The sequence below is a fragment of the Danaus plexippus genome, chromosome 10 (genome assembly GCF_018135715.1).
Source record: "Danaus plexippus chromosome 10, MEX_DaPlex, whole genome shotgun sequence".
Classification (NCBI taxonomy): Eukaryota; Metazoa; Arthropoda; class Insecta; order Lepidoptera; family Nymphalidae; genus Danaus; species Danaus plexippus.
Genome location: NC_083543.1, coordinates 8,075,323 through 8,098,016, shown reverse-complemented (window position 1 = coordinate 8,098,016; position 22,694 = coordinate 8,075,323). Strand labels below are relative to the sequence as shown.

Sequence of the window (22,694 nt, the reverse complement as noted above, 5' to 3'; positions counted from 1 at the left end):
ATAATTCTGTTTTTTTTTTTCTGGAGAATAAAGACTTGTACCAAGTTATTTAAATTGAGTAAACGCTTGGCTGTGTTGTTTTCAAGCAATAACCCCCATCATGGATAAAGACAATTTTAAATAAAATATCAGGGAATTATATTTTATTATCTCGATTTATTATAAGTATTGACAAATCCAAGGCAGAAATAGATTTTTATCGACATATTATTGTTGAAATAGATAGAATCTCTGGTCACACTCGTTTCGAACGTAATGTTACAATAATAGGTACATCATTTTAGGACATTTGTAAAATTTTACCACTGAAATATAATATTAATTGAAATACCGAATATAAATTTAAAATATAGTATATCAAAATGTATTCAAACTGAAGAATATTAAATTTTTTTTTTTGGTAAACAAACAATACTATTTACCAAAAACAAAATTAGACTTATCGACGGTGCAAGGTCGATCGGTGTCCAAATAAATCACAACGAGATACGTCTACAACATCCTTAAAGTCCGACACCGGAGTGCACATAGCAACAACTATCTGAGGGCAGTAGGCAAAATGCCGACGTCCTATCAAACGTGAACTAAAAATAAAGACCCCGAGGGTCATTGTTCATTTAATTTATAATTTTTGTTAAAATAACTAACATTTTTAAGATATCGCCGATAACTTTGGAACGTTAGTCGAGACTAAAACTACATTTTGATTGAATCCTTATTCGACAAATTTTATTATTTCTAATGCCATCAAATCAAAAATTAATAAAAGAAATCAATTAGTTGTATTACAATCATTAATTTAAAATTGGACGAGTTTTCTTAAAGATTAAATAATTATATATTTTCATTTATTTCACTGTTTGTTTTTTTTTTTATTACGACCTTTTGCGTTTTGATTCTGCTTATATAAAATTTAAATAATTATGCGTATTAAATTAAGACTTATGAATAAATAAATATTCGGTAATAATATTATTTCAGATAGCCAAAACTTTCTTCTAGTGTGCTAAATTTATTGAATTGTATGCCCAATAATACAATGAGATATTTCATAATAACTCATTACTAAATTGACATAACCTTAATATGTTTATTATCTGCAACACAAATCAGTAGACATCCCTATTAAATGTTAATAATGTAATTGGTAAACAAGTGTTCACAAGCGTGTGTGCCCTAAATATAAAATAAGGGCAAATCGTGAAGGCGGGGCTTGATTGTAATAAAAAATATCTTACGAAAAATTCACTCATATGTTACGTGGATCTTTTATATTGACAATGAAGGTTTTTTGAGATCTGTGATGAATTTAAACAATTGTACAGTGCGTTCTATTCAAAATTGATTTTTACCTATACATTGATTGGTTATTAAAATAAGAAAAATAGAAAATAACATAATTATAATTTGTTTACGAAGTTGTTTTCATTACTTCCCAACAGAGCTTGACCCACATCTGTGATAAGTTAAAGGTAATGGGTCAATATTTTGTAACTCATTATTTATATATTTTTATCTATTTCATTATCTATTATCTTTTTTTAGTTTTGTTTAAAATAATTTTACTACCGGTGAGGATCATTTATTACTGAAATCGGCTTCCGTTTTACGAATATTATAGATACGTCATATATGGTGTCAGATTGACAGTTTTCAACATATATTTAAAGAATATTCCTTTACTTATACACGAAAAACATAGTTCTAACTAATTACAATTGGAATTTAACCATTAATGTTTGTTATCGTCGAAGGCCTGAACGGGTTCTACAATTAGTAGGTTTGCATATTAATATAATTCAAATCGGGTGATACAAAAAGAAATGACAATATCTACATGTAAAAAATTCAAATGAAGACCAACTGACAGACATTCACAACTCGTCTGTCCGTGATCACGGTTGCTGCAAAGTAAGAAACGTCGGGAGTATGTAGTTTTTAAAATAATAAAATACGAGTAGTAATTCTAAAAATATAAGTTTCATTTAAATGAGTACTCGCGAAAGTCTTAGATCTCATTAAATTCAAATGAAGTTAGGAAAACTGTAGAACTTATTGGCTCAATTAACTTTTTAGGAAGGTATAGGAAAACAAATAAAATGGAAACTAGTGTTAGCATTTGTCAATTCATAAAATGTTACCACACGACAAAATCGAGGATATGTATTATTTCTTCTTGGTTTTAAAGCGTCAACTAAGGTTTACGAATTTAGCTCAAGGTAGGCAATAATCAGTCACATACCTAATCTGTACTTTCTCATGGACTTACAAAAGAGATTCCTAATTCAATTTAATTTTTTTCTATGGAATCGTCTAGAAGCAATGGTTATATTCATAATTCTTATTATTATTAAAATGATTTTGTATTTTTGTAGCAATCCATCAGTGTTATCGCGCTTATTTTTTGACGTATCAAATACCTTTCTTATGAACACCTAGCTTTCATTAATCCATGGCATACCTACATTATAAAACAAAATAATGGTTGAAAATATAGAATTACTTAACGAACTGAAAAAACCAGCATGTCGACATATTTACCTATGTGTATTGGGATAGATGTTAGCCGAGTTTCGACAGCCGTAGTCTGTGATGATTTTAAAATTTAAAACTATGAAAAAGTCACAATACAGTACGACAATAATAATTCTATAACTTTATTCAAATTAAGAAATGGGTTTCCTATTTTAGTTTGTAAAATAGATGATAATAATTTTATTTGGAGACCATGAATTTAATAGATCCTTAAAAAAAATATTTTGCTTTAAAATTTAAATGAATGCAAAGTTCTCTGTATCCTTGTTGTGATGTAAGTGGGTGTTATTTTAATTTGTGGCTTGTATTAGTTTAAATGTTTTATATCAAGGTTGGCGGACGGTCATGAAAGTGTGAGTGACGTGAGTCTGATAAGCTACGTATTACTTCGCCAGATCTTTGATACCTTATCGTTATGCCTTTTTACGGTGACGATTATAGCAGCTAACAGTATTTATTTGTTTTCCTGTTAGGACATTGTTTCTTATACGATGTAGCGGTGGCAAAATGACACATTGGATTGTTCTCTTTATTTTGATCGCCGCTCAGTGCGCTACAAGTGTGGTTGTGGGTACGTTTGTGCAAACTACTTCTAATCTATCACTCGGGACTTTGATAATTAACAATGAAGTATCGTTTTTTTCGCATAGTTTTGAAATTGAGAGACTAATAGATTTAATACAATGGTTCGTATATGTTTTGAACAGTTACGATTTTCAAAATACAACCCAAAAAGATCTTCTTTTCAAATAAAACTAGTATAGTGCCAGTATTTCATTTGTCTGGTAAATAAATCGTGTTTTCATTATTCTAAGTTGCCTGGTTGGATTAATTGGTCCCAAATTTCCTCATGTTAGTTATACTCCTCGCTGATATTCAGTAATAAAAAGACCAACAAGGTTATATTATGGCCGCGAATCCCTCACCCCACCGCAAAACCACTACAATGCTTAAGCCAAGACAATTTGAAAACCACATCCTATAGAGAGAGGAAAAAAAATTAAAAAAAAAAACTCCAAGAAATCTTGTAAAATATTGTAGAACACAAATATTTTATTTTTGACATTCTAACCCCAAAACATCATTTCCCTCCGTCACCAACATAACCATACAGTCTATGACCATCCTCACATTGTTTTATAACAAAATCAAAGGATATTCTTTAATTATTTCGGTGTGTTTCTGCAGATCGTTGTTCACATTGTGTCGGCGAAGGGTATGAATGTGTTGACGGTTACTGCTACTGCTCTGATGGCTACATACCTGATGTAAATCGTAATAAATGTATCAGATGTCCAGGTGAATGAATCTACCTTACAATAATTTAATTTATTAAACAGATAAATATATGTAATATTAATTCTTAAACGTCGTTTGTGATCTAGTTAAATTAAAGCGAGAAAAATTATGTGTCGTGTTGTAATTTTGTTAAGGTTTTATCAGTTTAAAATTATTGGTACTTGTTGTAGGTTTGGGAGAATCGTGCGCGGGCACATGTTGCAGCCCCCACAACAACGAAACACTTCAATGTTGGCAAGGGATCTGTCGATCATGTTACGAGTCTCTGGGGAATTGGATTTGCAGGTGACAATTTTGATATAATCGTCTAATGCAATAGTTATTTATAATGAAAAACTCACACACGCGGTCATACATGTAAGAAACTTTAGATTTTTTTATTTTAAACAAATTACAGCCAACTAAAATGTGTAACTTGACATTTATAAGAATTTTATTCAAATATGTATTTGTTTAATAAATTTCTGTGTTATCAATGTATTAGGTAACAACGTTTATTGAGACGGACTTGAAAAAATGTATAAAATCCATTTGCAAATAAATGAATGTACGACAATCATGAGACCGTCTGAAACCCCTTGGGTTTTTAGGCCAATAAAAGTAGATAATTTTAAGATAGGAAGGCAATAAACCGGCTCTACAGCTAATTCTCTTCACTTTGGTACATCCTTAATTTCGATAATCTTGCAGATATTCTGTACAAGAAAATTTTACGTAACAAATTTCAGATTCCCTTTTTTCAACAGGAATTCGCTTTCCCGCTATAACGCTATTTAATCTGCGTTTATAAATACAATTATAACATCACTGTGACGGACATCACAATTTTTCCAGCGAACCTAAAATTTAGAGTGTAAAATTTTTGATACATTAAAGAGCTTGTCGAAAACGCAGCTGTCAGTGACGACATATCTCATTATAATTACAGATATTAATTATTTAATAGAATAAACAATAGAAAATCGACCGTAGCCACCAATAACACATTATTTGAAAGTGATTAAATTCAAAATATAAATATTATGATCGTATTAACTGTGTAAATATCCGTAGCCTAATGTGGTTTACAAATAAAAATCCAAAACTATTCTCTATGTCATGTGTTATGTACGTTTGTTTGCAGAGACTCCAATGATCAGATCATTTTAATATCGAGCTCTCAAATCGTCATGGCGGTGGCTCTCGTCCTCGGCATCATAGCCACATTTTCGTTGATGTACAAGCTGTGTAAAGTACACACGTTAAGGTAATACGTGTTTAAGATAACAACAAAAAAAAACATAATTAGAAGCGTACTTAGGAGATAAAAGATTTATTTGTTTTTATTGACCTTTAATAAAGTACAGTGAGGTTATAAAGATTACGTTGTTCTTTAACAGCGCTATTATTTGTCTCAGAACCGCGAGGACCTCTTCCGTCGAAAGCAGGTTGTCGATAGACAGTTTTCAGATCTACGTGGACTCCAGATTGAGAGACGCGCCACCGAAGTAAGACATTTACATAACTATTAATAAAATGACATATTAAAGGTAATCCCAAAATACATGAATATGATTAGTTTAAAAGTTCAATGATATTCTTTACACGTTCAGAAATATTCAAGTGAGCCGTTTAAATGAAATTAATGAACATTTTGGAATACAAGTGAAAGTATACAATAAATTAATTTACCTTCAATACTTACATTCAATTTTAATTCTGTACATATAAATAATTTTTAAATTTATTTTCAGGTATTCAAGCACTGCCCCCGCGGGGTCCTCAATATACCCCGCAGCTATTTATTTCAACGCTGGATTTGTAAGTATATTTTCCTAACCAACATTTACCTTGGTTTATAATACACACCCGTTTTAACCGGTATTTTGAAAGCAGTCAAATAGTAATACGTATTCTAGTCTGTGGTCAACTTATGAAGATTAAAAATTAGAGAAGAACGAATGAGTTCATAACATTCATTCTAAAAAAAATGCATTAAATTAATAATTCATAAAATTATTTTATAATAACCATCCAATGCTATATATTATATTTTTACAGATACACGATAATAGCCTACCACCTCCATTATATACAGAAGAAAGAAAAGACCAGAACGTACCAAATAACGCCATTTGCCATATATAGTATTATAAGATATAATAAATACTGTAATTAAGTAAGATTTTTATATAAGGTCTGCTTAGTATTAAGGAAAAATTATATGATTTTTATGATGGAATGAAGCCAAGCGTAAAACAGTATTATTTAGAGTAATATTTTTTTTGTATGTAAATAAACTCTTTATATAAGCGTTTCATTAATTTGGATTCTTTGTACTGTATTTTATCAAAATAATTAAAATTAATAATCATCCTTCTTGCACGTCAATGGTGTCTGAAAAATTAACGCATCGGCGTTAAAGAACGTACATAAAAATATTTTAATTTTAAAATGTTTCAAAGATATTAATCATATTTTTCACATCCGCAAGTACATATTTGAACAAAAATATTTTTATTTTTCGGTCTTATTTTTATTTATATCATAAGTATTGTATTATTTTACCAGACGTTTCGTTTAACATAAAACAACAATGATCACGGAAGGCAAGATGACAAGAGTTCAATTATTTAAATTCAAAAACACAATTTTATTTTCCGGGGCCAGTTTATAGTACAAACTTTAATGTTTGGGGACATGTCAGAACCCCTCCAAACAAACAGCGAAGCATAAACTCACAGCCAACTTATTTAGTTTCCAGTTCGCTACTTTATTCTGTTTTGATTTGTACGAGACGAACAAGATAGTAGTTATATGATAATTAAAATGAAATAAAAATTCTAGATTCAATGACTTTTGAGATTTTTTTTTAATCTATAGTGTTGTAATGTTTTCTGAAGTCATAAAACGGTAAAAATTTGATAACCTAATAACCTAACTTAACCAAACCAGTATGAGTAAACTTAAAAAAAATTAAACGTGCAACATTTAAACACCAAACCCTCAAATTGGATAAGTTAATAACATTTATGAATATGTAGGTAAAAAATATTTTCATATGATCATTTTACAATGTTGCCATAATGAAACAAAACAGATAGCAGAGTCTAAAGGCCAGATAATGCCTAGCTTCTAAATCTATAACAACTAAGTCGCAATCTCTACATCCTATCAAAAAAAAAATGTGGGTTAGATTTTTTGCTATTTCCACATGGACGTTGAATAAATACATTCAATACCAGCACTTGGGCATTATGTTAAAAAAAATCAATGCTTCATTATTTTCTTTAACATAGTCCTTTTTAAAAAGGAGGAGGTTGATATGCCTGTTCAAAACAGAACTAAATAAAATGGAAAATGAAAAACCTTTTTATGTAATATATTTAAAACTATAAATTCTTCACTGGGTTAGAAAATGCCAACTGTCAAACGTCATGGTATGTTGACAGTTGGCATATTACAAGGTATGAAGCGTTCTACCTACTAGAAGCAATAAGCATGTAAGTTCGGTCACAAGATAAATTTCATATATTGAAGTTTTACGCACGTTTCATGATGTTCCTTCATTTGTATTCATGTTTTAATTGTTTAAATAGTCCCTCAGCTTAAAGAAGTGTACATAAACAACCATGGCAGACGAAGAGGTTAACGGAGACACTGACGAGATACAACACGAAAAGGATAAGACTCAGAAGAAAGCAGCAAAACACGACAGTGGAGTTGCTGATTTAGAAAAAGTTACAGACTACGCCGAGGAAAAAGAAATATCATCTCAAGATATATCTGGTGTATGTTTTTCTTGTTATGAATAAATCATGTCTCTTATTAAATGATATTGAAGTCATAATTCAAGTTGTCATTTTGTTTTTTTAGGCCTTGTCATTAATTGGAGACAGAAGAAACAAAGAAGCTGCCGAAAGACTGGAAAAAGAAAAAGAACTACAAAAAGTTTCAGTAAAAAAAGATGACATTGAATTAATTGTAAGTATATAAAATACATTCTAATATATTTTTAATACATTAAGTTTAAACAAGGCTCCACTCTATGATGAACTTAACTTGCTACTAAAAAACATACAATCCTTAATATTCAGTATATGGGATATGCATAATTGATCTTATATATATATGAAACTTTTAATATAGTTACTAGAAACTAGAAAGACACTCACATAAATATACTTAAGAAACAGCAGATCAAAAGCCCTTCATAATTAATTGCTTCGGGCCCATCTTTGCTCTACGGCCACAGAACATACATAATTGTATGAAATTAATAACAAGTTTATTTGTGTTGTGAATATCAATTTAATTTAAACAAAAATGTACCAAATGCATGTGTGTATATAATAATTTGTCTCATGTTGAGTTTATATTTCCATTAGAACAGATTTAGCGTATCAGTGTTACTCAGATGTAACAAAAATTAAACACTATGAGGTGTAATTTACTTGATTCATAATATATTAAATTTAAATTAAGTGTTGCAATATAATTAAAAATATATATAAAAGTATATTTGTTTCTTTTCCAGGTAAAAGAGCTGGAAATATCTCGTACATTAGCGGAGAGAACTTTAAGGGAACACAGCGGGGACTTGGTAGCTGCATTAATAACTTTAACAAATTAATATAACGTACTTTTGTAATGATATATTTTTTCAATCTTGGAATTTGTTTCCGGTGATGTCATCACCATATTTAGAATGCCTATTTAAGACGCTAAGTTCTTCAATAAATTTGTACATAAAATTGAATTTTTACTTGTACATATTTATAATTTATCATACTATGAAAATTTTATAATTAAGTAAAGCTTCGACATCAAAAACTGGGTGTATATGCTATAAAAAAAATATAAAGTATTAATTTTAACAAAATTATCATAATATTTAAAAATGGCAAAAGAGAAACAAAATGGCTGACATTTACTAAACATATGTTTTTCAAGTCTGCCATTTTTATGTTATATAATATATAACATTTACTAAGCTTTAAGTCTTTACTATTCTGAAGTAAATTGAAATCGTTAAATTGTATTTCAAATAATTTAAAACTACAAATAATGTAATAAAATTCCTCCAACTTTGTTTAAAGAATGATCTTTTTAGGCTTGTATGCAGTGTCAGCCGTCAGGGTTATCACTAGGCTGCTTGTGCCGTAGTCAATTGCTGTAAATTGTATGGCTTCTTTCAAAGAATTAAACTAAAATTTACAATAAAGAAATATCTAATTTACTGCTGTTTAGAGCTATTTTAATATAAATACATAAGTTAATGGTCGTTACATATTGCAAGTATCTTAGATACGATATGTAATGGAAAATGTAGAAGAGGTTTCATTTTTAAAATTTAAATATATTTTTCAAACATAGCCAACGAACCAACATCGAACTAATTTTTGGCTGTTAGTAGTAACTCTCTTCAGCTTTTTAGACCGTTCTGAATGTGAAATAATATCTATTAAGTTTTATAAAATTTTACAATATTGACATTTGAGTACCAGCTAAGTTGGAAGAAAAGTTCGCTCTTATTGTTTGACGCTATAACTACGATACATTCATTGTATTTTTAGTAGTATCCGAAAAAGTGTTGTTTAGGATCATTCCGACAATGACGGATTCCCACAGCAATTTTTATTCCGTTTCTTAAATACGTTTAAAAACTGATAAATAATTTGGTTTTCAAATTACAATTTTTTTTTGAAACTTGCAATTTTATAATATGTTTGTGATTACGCCTAAACATACCAGGTTCGTTGCCAAGGTAAGATATGTTCGTGTTAATTCGTTGTTATTCTAATAATTTGACATCTGATTAAGTTATTTCTAAGCATAACTACAAGATGTCACGTAAACAATATATTATTATTATTATTTATGCTGTGGGCTCATTCGCACTTGAATCGTGGTAATGAAGATAAAAAAATATAAATTATAGAACAAGCTAAAATTGGCGGCACACTGCACACGTCATTAAGAACATTTGACAACTCATTTAGGTTATTTCCACATAGTTTACAAAATGATCTATTTTATTATAATTATATTCCATAATGGACACTGTTCTTACTGATAATATTATACTGTGTTATAGTTGCATACATCTTTTTCAATTTTGAAAATTTGAGTGATGGTCGGTTCACACATTATTATGGTGACAAGGTGTCGGATTTGTTACTGAAACAGCTTAATTGCAGGTTTAATTCGTAACTTTTAAAATATCGGTTTTACTTTAAACTACAAGAATAAGTTTTATTAGAAGACTAATTATAGCGATGTATTTAAATATACAATAAAAATAATATACAAAACAGTTTATCCCTATTCTAAAATTCTCAATAGGTGTAAAAACAAAGCGTAATTCAAAAAATGGGGAAAGGTGGGAAATGAGTTCATTGATTTCAAACATCGTATTGAAATAAAAAAATAAACCAATGGTTCCATATATACATAATGACGTACTCACTTATTGTCACGACACTTATAGTTATTGAAATTAAAAATAATAATAATTATAAGGATGAGCTACTATTATATAAAGACAAACAACATTTATCTTATATTTTATTCTGAATAACTTTTGTTTTACATTTTAATGATATATTGTCTTTAATTAATCTATTATTAATTTGAGCCAAATTATTCATCTTCCTTAGTCTATAATCACACACAGCCATCTTTTTTTTCAATTTCCTTTGCAACGCTTGTATTGCGGTGATGTATGCGAGCTCCATAGCGTATACTGATCGAAGAGGGACATTTTTGTTCCCGTCATTTTCATTACTTTTCTTTTCCATGTTATTCAATAACATACCCTTATTTATCACTGTTAGTGGTTCTTTGATACTCAGGTCGACGTCATCGTCATTAGTAACAAATCCACAATTAGGACACTCCGCCTGAAAAAGGAAATTTTTAAACAGCTACAGTCCTTAAGTAATTTTTATAAGGACAAGTAAAATAAAATAAAAACCTGTCTGTCAGAATACGGATCATGAATATTTTGAAACATTGGTTTGACAGCAAAAGGATCAGTTTGTATCAGTATTTGTATTTTAACATAACACCTACCTCAAGATCCTTTAATGTATTACAGTTACTGTCTTGAACATGGGTGTCAGTAGGATCGTTTTTCTTGAGAGTTAGCTCTATGGACTGACCACATTTATTTTCTTCGATCAACGATTCAGTGCATTGAATCTTCCTTGACTCCAAAGTTGGGTCATTACACTTTCTCTTGATTTTCTTCTCGTTGATATTGGCCTCATCTTCAATTCCTTTTTGACTAAATTCAAAACATTGCCCTTTAAGTAAATCAATACTGAACTCCTTATATTTTAATTTTATTTTCTCTTTACAGGGTGATAAACAGGTCGACTTATTTTTTTGTTTTTTCGTACTAGGTTGTTTTCTATGTTTTTGCTTCTTTTTGGATCGCTTTTTAATGTCGAAGTTGTTAGCAATTTCAATATCTTGCGTTTTAAATCGTGAGATTTTGTTTTTTGTTGTATTGTGATGTCCTTTCTTACAACTATTCCCACATTCAGAACTAAAACATTGATCAAATATTTCTCTTTTAAGTTGCTCGACACTAAGCCGTCTCCCTGTTACAGAGCTTATTTTAGCAGAATCATATCCCACAGAAGCATTATGTTTATCTTTTTTCAAACTTCTCGACATTTCAACACTTTTATTATAAAGATCTTTCAATATCCGGTTACTGTTTTCTCTTAAATTTAGTTTCATGTTTGTCATATTATTATTATTGCTCTTAGGCTCCTTAATTTGATCCAATGATTCATTTTCTGCTTCTAAGCATTGCTCACTACAAATTTCGTCAAGGATTTCATCAATATTGGACATATCAACATCTCGATCATTAAATAGCTCTTTTTCTTGTTCAAGCGCATAGGGATTTTTCTGGTTATTTATTACGTTTAATTCAATAGGATCACTATTATTACTTCGAATACTCTTTAATTCTCTATCTTGATTTTCTAAGTCCATACTAAAAGGTGTTACGTTATCTTTAAAAAGAATATCACTCAGGTCAACCAACTCATCAATTATCTCATCATTTTTCTGACCTTGAAGCTCATGAGCTCCATGAATACTGGAGTTATTTATTTTCTGAAGTAAATTGATGTCATTTTCAAATCCTATATCCCGTAAATCTGGAGGAACATTGCTACTAACATCTTCATTTAACCGAAAAGACTTAAAGTGTTGACCATTTGATGTGCTAATATTATTTTTTATCTGCTTGTCGTAACACTCGTCTAAAATGTGTTTTTTTATATTTTCTAAATTAAGCCTATATTGTTCAAGTGTTTCATTATAGAGCTCTTTTAATGAAACACAGCACTTTCCAGCAAATTGCTCCTTAGATTGCTCTTCTGTACTTAAATTCAAATTAGCACTGGATTCGATTAAACGTTCGACAAGTTGTTTCGCTTTTGAATCAAAATGTGAAACGCAAGTTTTAGATTGTTCTTTTTCCATTTCACAAATATTTTCAATAGATAAACATTCTCGTAATTCATCACAATGTGGCACCGACAATGGTTCTTCGTTGTTTTTTGTCACATTAAGTTCATTACTTTTCATCTTAAGTTCTTCGTTTGAATCAAGACTACTACTTTCCAGTAAATCCAAATTTTCGAACAGAGAGCCCTCTTCGTCTAAAATGCCATCTATCGATTCAGGTATGTCAACTGTAGCTAAATCCATCTTCATATGAAAATAATAAAAATAAGTACCAATAATATTTCAACAAAATAAAACATGAATGTTAACATACCAGGTCCGCGGGCGAATTTTTTTCATTACAATCAAAGTCATCATCAGGGTTTTCTGCTTCAGTATCTGGTAGTGAATTTTCTAACAATAAACTGAAGTCAAATTCCGAAGTGTTTTCTTTATCTATGTCCTGAAACAAAACGAATGTCATATATATTATTTAAATCGGATTAAAAAAATATATATAATTTACATACCAAGTTACTCTCTATGACTTGTATGTCTTCGTCTTCGATGTTTTCTTCGGCTATTCCAGATATTGGTGACGCCTTAAATTAAATTAGTATTAATATATATATATTTATAACAATAAAGAAATAAAGCTACATTTATACTGACATTTTCGAAATCTAAGCCAAATTTACCACAAAGCTTTCCTAAATCTTTATTTGTTAGTCCTTCGCTAATATTTTCATTAATTTTCACGATTGTGTCTTCTGGGATAGTTAACATTTCATTTTGAATTAATTCTCCTAACTCGCTAGTGGTGATGTTTTCATCTTTATCTTTTAATTGCCTATCCACAGTCTCTATAAAGTTGGTGCTACTGGTTATAGTTTCTTCACTTAATATTTGTTCCACAATGCTTGGATCCAAGCCATTTATTAATTCCATACTGTCATCTAAATTTGATTCTAATTGATCAGAAACAGCATTAAATTGCTCTCCCTCACTGATGTTTATATTATTCTCTGATATAGTGGACATACCGTTATCTAAGTCAAGATTTTTATATATTTCTTCGCGGTTATATCCATATATATCTTGCAATCTTTTTTTATTAACAAGTGCCATATTACCATATTTTGAAAATATTTTTTTATCTACTTCTGTTAATGAATTCGTACATAATTCTACAAGTGAATCCATTTTAGGCTTAGCCGTTAAATGTTTCAATAACTCCGGAAAGTAAGTTTCATTATGAGTTTTATTGTTATCGACGTTGCATAACTCTGAAAGTTGTCTATCAGACCGGTCATTACTCTGTATTGCATAATTATTTTCACAATGACTGTAATTATCACATTTTAGGTTGGCTGACAGAATTAGGTCTTCTTGATTTCCTTCCCATATTAAATTATTTACAATAACTTTATTTCTCTCATTTTCTCTTGATGTTAGGACATCTTTTTGTAGGATTATTTGGTGTTCTAAATTTCCTTCCTCGTAACCATTAACGTTTATTCTAACGTCCTTACTTAAAAAACTAATTCCTTCTTTATCAATTTCTGATGCACCTAATTGCCTGATTGTGTCTAAATTACTATTGTTTAAAGATGATTCAATGCTAACAAAACTCACATATTGTTCTCCCTTTTTGGGATCAAATTCATTCAACGTTGAATTAAGTTTTACTTCATATTGTAAATTCTCCAAACCAATATCGATATTTCCCGATGTCTCTGTATTAAATAGATCATTTTTCGTTGGAAATTTAGCATTATTAAAAATATCATTACTTTGCTGGGATTCTGGTGCATTATTATCAAAATCTGTAAGTATTTCATATTCTGTTTCAGAAATTAAATCATTGGTCGGTTGTATAGGATCAAATATGTTTATCAATGACAATTCGTTTCTATGTGACGGAGTATTTGCTTCATCGTTCAATGGTATACTTTCATTAGTATCTATTAATTCTGTTATTAGGGCTATTTCGGTGACGTCATTTGGTTGATTATTTTGTTCATTAGTTAATTCACAGGATTCTTTGAAGCTGTCTATAATATTACCAACCACATCGGTTTCTGTATAAAGTTGAGTGTCTAAATCTAAAATTAAATGTGTATTTGAGTCCTTTATAATATTACTGTTGGCGCTCAAATTTGACCCTTTATGAAATTCTCTACTTGTTTGAACACACATATTTTCAATAGATTCATTACATATATCATTAATTGATTCTTTGTCTATGATTAATTGTTGTTTTCCAACAATGTCTAAATGTATGTCATTGAAGTCTGTTTTCCGCGATTCCTTTCCATCGCCTACATTATCATCGTTCTCTAAACACTCTTCGAAGAAGACTGCGTTATTTTTATCTATTATTTCATTAGACGATTCTGTATCATTAATTGGCCTATCGGGTATTTTAATTTCCGTCTCGTTAAACAGATTATTGGGTAAGTCATCATTGACACTTTTTATATCTATCGATTTGTTTTCGTCATTGTCTTTACATACTTCTGTAATAAATTTTTGACGCGATTTCTTAAACTTTCTTTTCGGTAAATAAGTTTTTAATATTTTTCCAATAAAAGTGGATTTTAAATCAATTTGTTGTATCTCGCCTGAACACAAATCTATTTTTGGTTCATCGCTTCTATCATCCTTAGATTCCTTATTTTCAAGTAATTTAAAATTGTTAACTTCTAAGGGTTTTGTTTGACATTCACTCGAATTTGGCATCTGACATGTATTGATTGATTTTTCATTGACATCCTCTTTCAAAATTATACTAGTATTATCATTTAGCTTTACACATGTATCTTTTGTATTAAATTTTATAAATTCTCCTATATCGAGGGCTTCTTCTTGGTCTTTGCTTTCTTGTTCTGATGTACTCTCATTTGCTAACTCCCTCTCTGGACTTCCATTCAAGCGTTGCTTTTTGGTTTCTTTTAATATATCGAAGACCTTATCTGACTCTTGGCAAGCGAGGCCGTTATCATCAGATACGTTAGTACTTGACTCTTCAAGCACCTTTGGATTAGATTCTTTAAGTTCTTGTGCCTTTGTTATATTGTCATAGATATTTATATTTTCTGTAGGAAGTGATAAATTGGACGATACATTACTATCTCTGTCATACCACACCATCTGAAATTTTCAAATATGTTAATACATTCACTTTGTACGTAAGTTTGTAACAAAGTTATAACACGATACGCCTCTTTTAAGAGTAAAATCTTACCGTACAAATTGGTACCGCAGATTTGGTTAGTACATTGACTTTACAGGGGGTGGACATCATATCCGATTTTTTAAAATGAATGGAGCATATTCTGGACGCCTTAGTAGAATTCCACCAGGGGTCATGTCGTTCAAGACGAACGGCGTCCACCCATTTCTGACACAAATCTTTATCTCTTGGAAACCTGAAAATATTTTCGTCGTAGTAAACAAATTCAGTGCCATCCTTAAAGTTCATGATTTATAAAGGTAAACTTAATTAAGTTCACCACATTAACATCTCAACATAAAATGAGCTTATACAAAAGGTAAGATTTATTATCATGTTTATATAAAATAAATATGAATTTTTTATAGAATTATTATTTTTTATTATTATTTTATTTTTTATAAAAGTTATTATCACTTATAAAAAAGTCACAGGTGCTTATTAAAGTTTATATTGTTTAATGGGCAATTTCAGTTCCGAATTTCATTTCATTTGTGCTTGCAAAACACTATGCTTACAAATTCACTAAAACATATTTAGATGATAAAACGTTCGAAAAAATATATGTCAGGTATAATAATCACTTGTGGAAACTGACTCCTTTTCTCGACTTTAAAGAGCAAGTGCTCGTATGGTTCACACACCATTTAACAGAGCAAGACGGCATTTTATAATTTTTAAATTAAAATTCAATTATTATATTTCCAAGAAGCTGTAATAAAATAACACTATCCATACGAAATCTGTTCTAAATATTGATATAAGCAAGAAACGTTCTGCGCAAGTCACAATAATCAATTATTATGAAGAATGCATTTAGTACTGCTAAACCCGAACTATTTTAACATCACACTTTGATTACTTTTTTATATAATTTAATTGTTTTAATAAAAAATATTTTTGTCTTAAAGAACTATTTATTATGTATCCTTATCCTTTTAACCTCATTTCAAATAGAATGTTTCCTATTACATTTACCTCATCCTATTACGTATCTTTACTATTACAAATAATAGAAAAAATCCTCTTTTATTCATACGTACATATTTTAATTCATTGTCTAAATATAAATATTTTATTTGTTTTGCATTATCTGTGCCCGATACATTATCTGTTACTTAAAGTTTTACTCTTTAATCTCTATTCTTTGTTCTTGCTTCTAGTCTATGGTTTTATTTTATGTTTCCTGAAATTTGAGTTTTAGGTGTGTGTGCGTTGTGTAAATGAGGATTGTTTTCTTTTATATCTTCCTGTGATTTAACTATTTATAATTTCTTTTTGTGATTTCTTTTCTTTTGGTAGTTGTGTACAGTGTGATATATAATCGTTGACCAAAATTCACCAGGTAAGTTCTACTTTGACTTACGTCAAAACTTCTTTGGGCGAGCGAGCTTTCGCTTACGATATCACATATTTATCGTGATAGTCGAAGTTATTGTATTTTTAATTGTGATACGTGACTCCATTGTAGTAATATTCAAAAATTTCCTTTTAAAGAACATATAACATATTATAATTTGAAGTAGAAGGAAACTACAATAGATGAGCTCAGTGACAAGTTCAGCAACATTAGTAGTAATTACCTACTTTTGTTACTATTATTACTATACGTATACTAATTTTTCTTTCAAAAAGTCAGCAAATCTATTACGGATGTTGAATATACATTTATTAACTTCAATCAGTTCTTAATTAGATTTAGTGGTTTAAGAAACCAAAACAAAATCGAAAATTAATCGAATATTCAGGCGTTTCACCGAGCAGATAAAATTCGAGAATTACTTGCGAATAAAGTTGTACAGTGTTGATTTGAAGAATTTATATGTGGGATAACTCCCATATTATATACTTTATTTAAAAAATGTTATGAAATGAGTGTGTATATAGTTTTGGTTGATTATAGCATTTCACGACCTGAAATAACTGTACTGATATGGAGATAAAATTTTATGACAAAGTACTCATTAATGCCTATTTAAAAATGATTAGGTTCAATTATATTTAGACATAGTGCAGAAGACTGAAGAGTAGTATGTTGTGAATTGTCAATATTTGTACAAGCAATATAATATTAATGAATTGATCAAAGTTTTCACTGCGAGTAACTTTTAAAGTTAGTTGCATTATATTACTGCCAAGTATGTACAAATAACTGTATATTCTTAATTAAATCTAGATTTTTTTAATGACTGAATAGTGTTTGACTGTCTTTCCAGCAGTCGCTGGTGGAAAGACAGTCAAACACATTTAAATTCTGGTTGGTCTTGAAGTCGTAGGTCATAATTAATGGTCTCAGTAACAATATCTTTATATAAAAATATTTATATAATATATATTAACTATACTTTTATCCTATTAAATCATTTTATCAATTTTAATTACTTTTCTATAAGAATGTGAATCTTTTTTTAATTATGATCCCTAATTCAGAATATAACGCAGTTTGTGACTATAAATTGTCACATAATATTATTTCTCTATCATTCTTATATGCAATCAAAATGTTATTAAATCATATATATATGTATATATTTTTAATGTAGTTAATATATCTTGAGAATTTTCTAGTATTAAAATTAACCTTTTGAATAAATAATATGATTTCTAAGTGTATTCGCTTATAATAAATCTATTAACATTTTTCAATGGTTCTCTATATGGATGTTTTTATATACAACATCTATTTTTTTTTTTTTAATTATTTGTCAACTATATATCTGGGTCCAAACATGATAAAGGATTATTTTTTTTTTAATAACTATTATAATCTAGCAGATAAAATATTATGATAAAGGTTTTCTTTTATCAATTGATTTTAAATTTGGCAGATAAATGTATGTCTACAATTTAGTTCTAGCACAAACAAATTTGGCAATAAGGAACTAGAAGATAAGTGTATATTACTGGTGTAGACTCGGTCATTGTTGATATACCATAGTATGTAATTGTCACATATAACTTTTTTTTTATGCTTAAGAGGGCAACGGAGCAGACGGCCTTCCTGATGGAAGTAGTACCGTCACCCATGAACATCTGCAACATAGATTTGCAGATGTGTTGCCACCCTTGATTAGGGGAGAGGGGGAGGAAAAAGTGGGAAAGGGAGGGAAAAGGGAAGGGGCAGGAAAGGGTGGGAACTTGGAAACATAAACTTGTATGAATTTTCATATGATACAGTAATAAAAACCTTTTCAAATTGATTGCAGTTTTATAGTTTGTATGTAAAAAGGAATGATGGAACATGAAAACGAAGGATACAGTTTTATTAAATAATATATTAAAATATTTTGTTTCTATTATCAGTTAACTCTAAATTTGGCAGATATACATTTATAGTAAAAGTTATTTAAACGAAAAAGGTCAATATGTGTACTTAAAGTACATATGTACTTAGCCTTTCACTCTATAGTGAGTAGTCTCTAATTATTCTTATGTGAACATATTGATAGGTAATTTTTTTTGTAAATATAATATGTATATATGATATAATAATTATTTAAATGAACTAAGAATATAAATATACACTTTTATATGGAGTAAAGAAACATTTTCGTCCTTATATTGTATTAGTGACTATCATTACATAGATACATTTTTTATTTATGATAAAGGGGGCAACCGAGCAGACGGCCTACCTAGTGGAGGTAGTACCGTCGCCCATGGACATCCGCAAAATAATTTTGCCGATGTGTTGCTATCCTTGTTTGGGGAAGAGAGAGAGGAAAGGTTGGGAAAAGGGAAAGGGTAGGAAAAAGGAAAGGGTAACCGGATCTCTCACTCATCGGACGAAACGCAGCCATTAGAGACTGATTCACGACGATCTTCTGTGAGAGGGTGGTACTTCCCCGGTTGAGCCAGCCCATGTTAGAGCTGCGGCATATTGACCACAGCTAGGCTGTACCACCTTTACTATTTATTGCTGCTTTAACTAAATTAATTGTTACTATAATTTATTTATTTACTATAAACTTTATTTATGACTGACTATTTTAAAAGTTTCATTAAAAAAAGAGTTCTAAAGGCAATGAAAACATATATAACAGAAACATTCTTGTCAAATGATTGAACTTAATAAATAATAGTTTGTTTACTCTGTTGTTTTCCGACAGTGTTCAATTTAGAATAATATACAAGATCTTTTTTTTTTTTGAAGAAAAGCAGTATTGTTGATAGTATACAGTCCAAAAGCTTTTCATAACACGTGCCTAGCTTCTCTGAACTCCGCAAATATTAAATTCGGTAACAATTTTCTTTATGTGAATTTGTAAATAATTAAGTTGTTTATTCCCCTTTTTTAAAATGATAAATGTAACAACATTGTTCAGTAAGTGTTGATACTCTCTTTCGTTACCCAAACAAACAGTCTTAAATACTCGCATAGGCCTTAAAAATGCGAAATATTATATATATATGTATATATTGTTCAGTTCAGAAAATCAAGATAGATTGCTTTCTTTGATATGTTCATCACAAAACTGCTGAAATATTAATTTAAGGGAAAATTTATTATTATGGAGTATTATGATATCGAAGAAGTATTAGTAGAATAAAGTATTACAATAGAAAAATAGGAAAGGAAAGGTACGAAACAACTCAGTATGTTACAAATATTTATATATAATTATAATTTAAAACTTATAAATTATTTATAAGTAATCAATAAATATTATAAACGCCTGTTGAAAACTGAGCATAATATTTATTCAATCACTGATCACAATACTCAATTGAACACTTATATGAATGAGTGACACAAATGTTACATGGTGCTGCTAGTCATTAGAGTTGACATATTAGCCTTGCCTGCTTTGCAATGTCTTTTATTTTACAACTATTCCACTGTAATGCGACATGCAATAGATGGATTAAAAATCTACGATAATTCCTCAAATCCTTTATTAAATCTCTACCATCGTATTGTTTATATGATCAATGTAGGATACATTGATGTTAAGTAAAAATCAAAACCAATTTATACAGATGTTATGAGATACTTTTCATATAATAAAGTGGGTAAACATACTCATAATATACGTGTTGCTAGCCACGACTTCGTTCGCATGAACTTGGAATCAAGCTCAGAGAGAGAGACATAAAATTAATTAGAAGTTAAAGTAAAAACCGCCTGCGACATCTACAGTTAGTGTCACGTGATCTCATAAATATTACAGCTTTTTTAATTGTTCTCACGGTAAAATCACGTGATTTCGATATTAATTTTAGCTTACGTCATATTCGGATGTGTAAGCTACATTACTGTAAAGTTTAACCAAAAACCAAAAAGAAGTTTTGGTGCTAGAGACACACACATCCACACTCCTCTATATTTCTGTAATGACAAGACCGACCTCGTCAAAAATTTAACTCGCAGGTATGTTATGTCATAAGGTACCACAGACTACTTATAAAACGATTTCTAAAAGGAGGAAGTCCTAATTTCCACACTCTTTGTTACGCTATTACTCATTCAATTAAAGGCCGAATTCCAAAATTATTTTTAATCGCAAGTTCATTGTCTTTAGGTAGTGCAATTGTCGCTTAAGTCAGAACCTAAGAAGAGGTCCTTAAGATATGGTATAAATCTTATAAGGATAATGACGCCTGTCTCAAAGGGGTTTAATGTAAAGGCAAAGCCTAAGGCAACAGATAGTAATATATATATTACGTATATTTATAAAAATGTACATGTTGTGGGTTTTTCAATTATATACCAGAAAATAATATATATGTATATATAGCGTTAAAAGTACTGAAAAAATAATGAGTAATAATGAAAATTATCTATTGTCCTTATTGTGCCACCGTCTAGTCGTATTTTATATATATCTCCATGATCACTTGGTTTTCACGGTTTCTGTAATAAAAATGGTTTGAACTCCAATCGGATTTTTTATAAATGGGTACAATGTTTAATTGTAATTTTAGTGTAAACGAAGGTCTAGCAACAAGAGAGGCCGAGGTCGTGTTAGTATCAATAAAGCGGCAAGGTACCCTCAAGGACGTTTCCGGGTACCCGAAAACCTTGGAGATATCTCAAGGATTTCAGGGCGTAATCTTGTTACAAGGTCGTAATGCTCGCCGGCTTGGCATTCCCAGTTGTTTATTTCTATGTATTATTGATTTATATATTTTACGTAATATGAGGAAATATGTCGTGTATTATTAGTTACGTTTTCCTCTGATCATAGTATATAATATTATATAATATATCAATTTCTCATATAGCCGAAGACACCGAAGTCAGTTTTAATATAATATCAGGCCACTTGAATCTCAATGAGTACTCAAACTTGATGAATACACTTCCTCATTTAACGGACAGCGTGAGTGTAACTCTCAACGTATCCTTATACTACTGTGTTACTAAATCATGAGTTTTTTCTCTACACGTTACACATGGCGACACGTCGTTTCGATACCTTATCAATTATCACATGGCACAGTGTATCGTAATGTGAACTAGTTCTTTAAAGCAGCACTGTTTATGGTTTTTGATTGATATATATGTATATATAAATATATATATATAGAGAGAGAGAGGGAGACATAGAAAGAGAGAGAATATGTAATGAACATATTATTATATATATAGGCTGTAAGATATTTGATGAATCCGTCACTTATATTTTTCTAAAAATATATGATGGTAAATTAAAATAATACTAACATTCCAGTCAACGTACACGAAAAATGAAATAAATATTTATATAGCATAATAAACACTCGCATTTCGATGAATCTATTGAGACAGACGTAAGTCCTAGCAAAAAATGAATTTAGCTAATACGAGAATAATACCTAGTTTGGTGTTATAAAATTATACTTCGATACAAGAGATATATTAAATCGAATTATTTAAAAAATTAATTTAAAAAAGTTAAGGATTGACAGATATTTTTTTATAAAAAATTTATATTAGTAGAGATGTCTCAAATTTTATGTCATTAAATTATTTACGAGGTTTTTGATTAAATAGTTTTTATAACCCAAGTGGCATCCCTAAAACACGTGAAAAATACATATTAAAAATATATTTTACAAGCACATATATAAATTTTAAAAACTACATATTTTGCTTGTTTTGTTTTTTAGAATTAATATTAATTTCTGTCTGTGGTCGTACGTTACTTATAGACCAACTTTCCTCAACGGGAAATAAAAAAAAATTGTTCAATAA

At 29.6% G+C, this 22,694-nt stretch overlaps 3 protein-coding genes across 4 annotated transcripts in view; all 3 read left to right on the top strand.

Annotated features, from left to right (window-relative positions):
• Positions 1-2,865: 2,865 nt before the first annotated feature.
• LOC116766799 (uncharacterized) lies at positions 2,866-6,669 on the top strand. Its single transcript, XM_061521694.1, has 8 exons — positions 2,866-2,888; positions 3,009-3,106; positions 3,724-3,834; positions 4,005-4,119; positions 4,958-5,080; positions 5,232-5,321; positions 5,568-5,634; positions 5,875-6,669. The coding sequence occupies exons 1-8, from the start codon at positions 2,881-2,883 to the stop codon at positions 5,959-5,961; spliced, it is 699 nt and encodes a 232-aa protein (XP_061377678.1). The 5' UTR covers positions 2,866-2,880; the 3' UTR covers positions 5,962-6,669.
• Positions 6,670-7,174: 505 nt separating this feature from the next.
• LOC116766769 (huntingtin-interacting protein K) lies at positions 7,175-8,567 on the top strand. The gene is made up of 4 exons (XM_032656859.2): positions 7,175-7,316; positions 7,413-7,604; positions 7,690-7,797; positions 8,351-8,567. Exons 2-4 carry the CDS (start codon positions 7,446-7,448, stop codon positions 8,444-8,446), a joined length of 363 nt encoding a protein of 120 aa, XP_032512750.1. The 5' UTR covers positions 7,175-7,316; positions 7,413-7,445; the 3' UTR covers positions 8,447-8,567.
• An 8,130-nt stretch (positions 8,568-16,697) lies between these two features.
• LOC116766694 (protein roadkill) overlaps positions 16,698-22,694 on the top strand; it is a 33,372-nt gene continuing 27,375 nt past the window's right edge. For both annotated transcript variants that reach the window (XM_032656732.2, XM_061521695.1), the window contains exon 1: positions 16,698-16,862. The gene's annotated coding sequence lies outside the window, so the exon portion shown is untranslated. The remainder of the gene's footprint in view (positions 16,863-22,694) is intronic.

Coding starts and splice junctions, on each gene's coding strand:
- LOC116766769 (XM_032656859.2), top strand. CDS start 7,446: ATGGCAGACGAAGAGGTTAACGGAGACACTGACGAGATACAACACGAA. Junction 7,605..7,689: donor CATCTCAAGATATATCTGGT/GTATGTTTTTCT, acceptor TTGTTTTTTTAG/GCCTTGTCATTAATTGGAGA. Junction 7,798..8,350: donor AAGATGACATTGAATTAATT/GTAAGTATATAA, acceptor TTTCTTTTCCAG/GTAAAAGAGCTGGAAATATC.
- LOC116766799 (XM_061521694.1), top strand. Junction 3,835..4,004: donor TAAATGTATCAGATGTCCAG/GTGAATGAATCT, acceptor TACTTGTTGTAG/GTTTGGGAGAATCGTGCGCG. Junction 4,120..4,957: donor CTGGGGAATTGGATTTGCAG/GTGACAATTTTG, acceptor GTTTGTTTGCAG/AGACTCCAATGATCAGATCA.